This window comes from Cetorhinus maximus, chromosome 29, assembly GCF_964194155.1.
Source record: "Cetorhinus maximus chromosome 29, sCetMax3.hap1.1, whole genome shotgun sequence".
Classification (NCBI taxonomy): domain Eukaryota; kingdom Metazoa; phylum Chordata; class Chondrichthyes; order Lamniformes; family Cetorhinidae; genus Cetorhinus; species Cetorhinus maximus.
In genome coordinates, this window is record NC_135907.1 from 3,970,634 (window position 1) to 3,973,087 (window position 2,454).

At 49.2% G+C, this 2,454-nt stretch overlaps 1 protein-coding gene across 1 annotated transcript; it reads right to left on the reverse strand.

Annotated features, from left to right (window-relative positions):
- Positions 1–240: 240 nt before the first annotated feature.
- On the reverse strand, positions 241–2,448 carry LOC144669563 (histone H1.0-like). The gene has a single exon (XM_078532050.1). The coding sequence runs from the start codon at positions 2,326–2,328 to the stop codon at positions 1,768–1,770; it is 561 nt and encodes a 186-aa protein (XP_078388176.1). The 5' UTR covers positions 2,329–2,448; the 3' UTR covers positions 241–1,767.
- Positions 2,449–2,454: the final 6 nt, after the last annotated feature.

Here is a 2,454-nt window from a genome sequence, read left to right on the forward strand (position 1 = left end):
CACTGGATTTGCTGGGCCATAAGTACCACACAACAGGTGAAGTGGGGCCCTACTCATTCTACATTAGCTAGCGGCTACGAAGGAGTATATTATAGAGTCATTACGGCACAGATAGGGGATTGTGTAGCCCATCCAGTCCATTCTGACTCTCCGTAGAGCAATCCATCCCATCCCGTTTCCCCCGCTCAAGCCCTTATTTGCCACCCCTTCCCACCCCACTGTATAAGACCAACAGGCAGCTTCTTTCAAATCAAGATGTAGCTTTATTCATTATAAACATACGAAGGTACAGGGCACCCTGTAAATACAGCACAATATTGTCCGTGTGGCCATCCATTTACACTGATGCGATGACAGTTTATGGATTACAGTCAGTCTTCAGATCGATTCAGCTAAAAGAAAAAAATAAAACACCAGGACAGGCATAAAACAATAAGTGAAGTTATGATTATTTGCATCAATTAAAACCATCATGTATATTTAAGAACTTAAAGCGGAATTTAACAAGAAAGAATTCACCGTGCGAGTAGGAATGTCCCAATATGATGGCAATGCCAATGGAATAAGCAAACATCATTAATGATAAATACAAACTGCTTGAATGGAGGGAACGTCCCAATGATTAAAATACAGCGATTTAGTTAAAAACACACACACGTCACATTATTGGAGCCACATTATAAATGAGTGCCTTTCAGTCAGGAAATGTCCACTTTCCTTCGGCCAGGTTAAACTGATAATTGTTTAACTCACATTGGGGTTTTTTTTTTTCGGTATCCTTCACTTTTACTTCTTGTAATCACATGTGATTATCAGAATTTCTGGCTCGCCGTTAATGCTGGCCCTGCCCTCCCTGGGAAACCTCCATGACACCCAAAATGATTCCAGGCTGAGAAGTCTCAGAGGTGGGTGGATCTCAGTACTTGGAAACAGTTACTACACTGCTGGGACTGTCAGCAGGTTCTGAAATCTTTTACAGGCAGTCGCCAAACTGCCAATCACTGCATTTTGCCCCCTTTGGAGCTGTGCCTTTAAATGTTAATAGGGCGATGGGGCAGAGTTGTGCCCTGGTAACTGCATCGCCTTGCGAGACCCCTTCCACCCAGTCAGAGCTGCTTCAGTGACACACGAGATCATGATCTATCTCTGCCGCCCCATCAATGACACAAACTGTTAAAATCCAAGGCGGGTAATTACATTTTGTTTAAAAAAAGGGAACTCCGCACTATGAACAACATAACCGAATTTTCAGAAATTAGCAGTGCAGTTCTAGGCTGTTCTAAACGTCGAAAACAAATCCCTTGCATCAAGTATTTGGAAACTAAAATGCTGGACTATGCAATTAACCGCTGTGATCCGCAAATGAGTTGTCCATTAGTAGAGTCTGGCTTTCCTCAGCAATTGGATGTGGATTTACACCTTCCTTCAGGACTAGAAGCACTGTATACACACACACACACACACACATATATGTGTACTGCCCACTCCTCAACAGGGCAGTCACACAAGCTGGGACAGCTCTGAGGAAAGGCTAACCATAGCAATGCACAACAGTGACATTTCTTGTCCACAGTCTTGAAGTGACCATTTCAAACACATGATTACCGCATCCACTCCTTTTTAAGCGTAAGACACAAAGAGCCGCTGACAAAATAAAAAGTCTCCTTATTGAATTCAAAAAAAAATTTAAACTGTATGTACACAAAGTTTCCAGAGAATTAAAATGAAAACCAAAAACCAGTCCTCGTTTTCATGGGGCGACGGGGATCACTTCCTGGCTTTCTTCCCTTTAGGTTTCTGGCTGCTGGGTTTCTTCTTGGTCTTGGCCCGGGCTTTTGCCGGTTTTGCCTTCTTGGTCTTTTTGGGTGTGGCCGCCTTCTTCTTTGGCGCCTTGGCTTTCTTCTTCTCCACCTTGGCCATCTTCGGCTTGGCCGGCGCCTTGGCCGCCTTCCTGGGGGCCGCTGTGCCCGCCTTCCTGGGGGCCGCCGCGCCCGCCTTCCTGGGGGCCGCCTTCTTCACCGCCTTCTTGGGCTCGTCGCCCTTGGCCAGCCGGAAGGAGCCCGAGACGCCGAACCCCTTGGTCTGCTTGACGGTGCCGTTGTGGACCAGCTTCTTCAGGGCCAGCTTGACCTGGACGTTGGCGTTGTCGCCCACGCGGTACTTGCCGGCGACGTACTTCTGGATGGCCTGCCGGGACACGCCGCCGCGGCTGTGGAGCGCCTGGATGGCGGCGGTGATCATGTCAGTGTACTTGGGGCGGTCCGGGGACTTCTTGGCCGCCTTGGCGCGCTTGGCTTTGGGGGCGGCCGGGGCGGAGTTCTCGGTCATGGCTGCGGTCTGGGTGGGGGCGGTCTGGGTGGGGTGGTCTGGGGGGGGGGGTCTGGGTGGTCAGGGGGGTTCTGGGTGGTCAGTGGGGGTGAGGGATGCAGCAGGTTTGTTTTGGCCAGCAGGGCT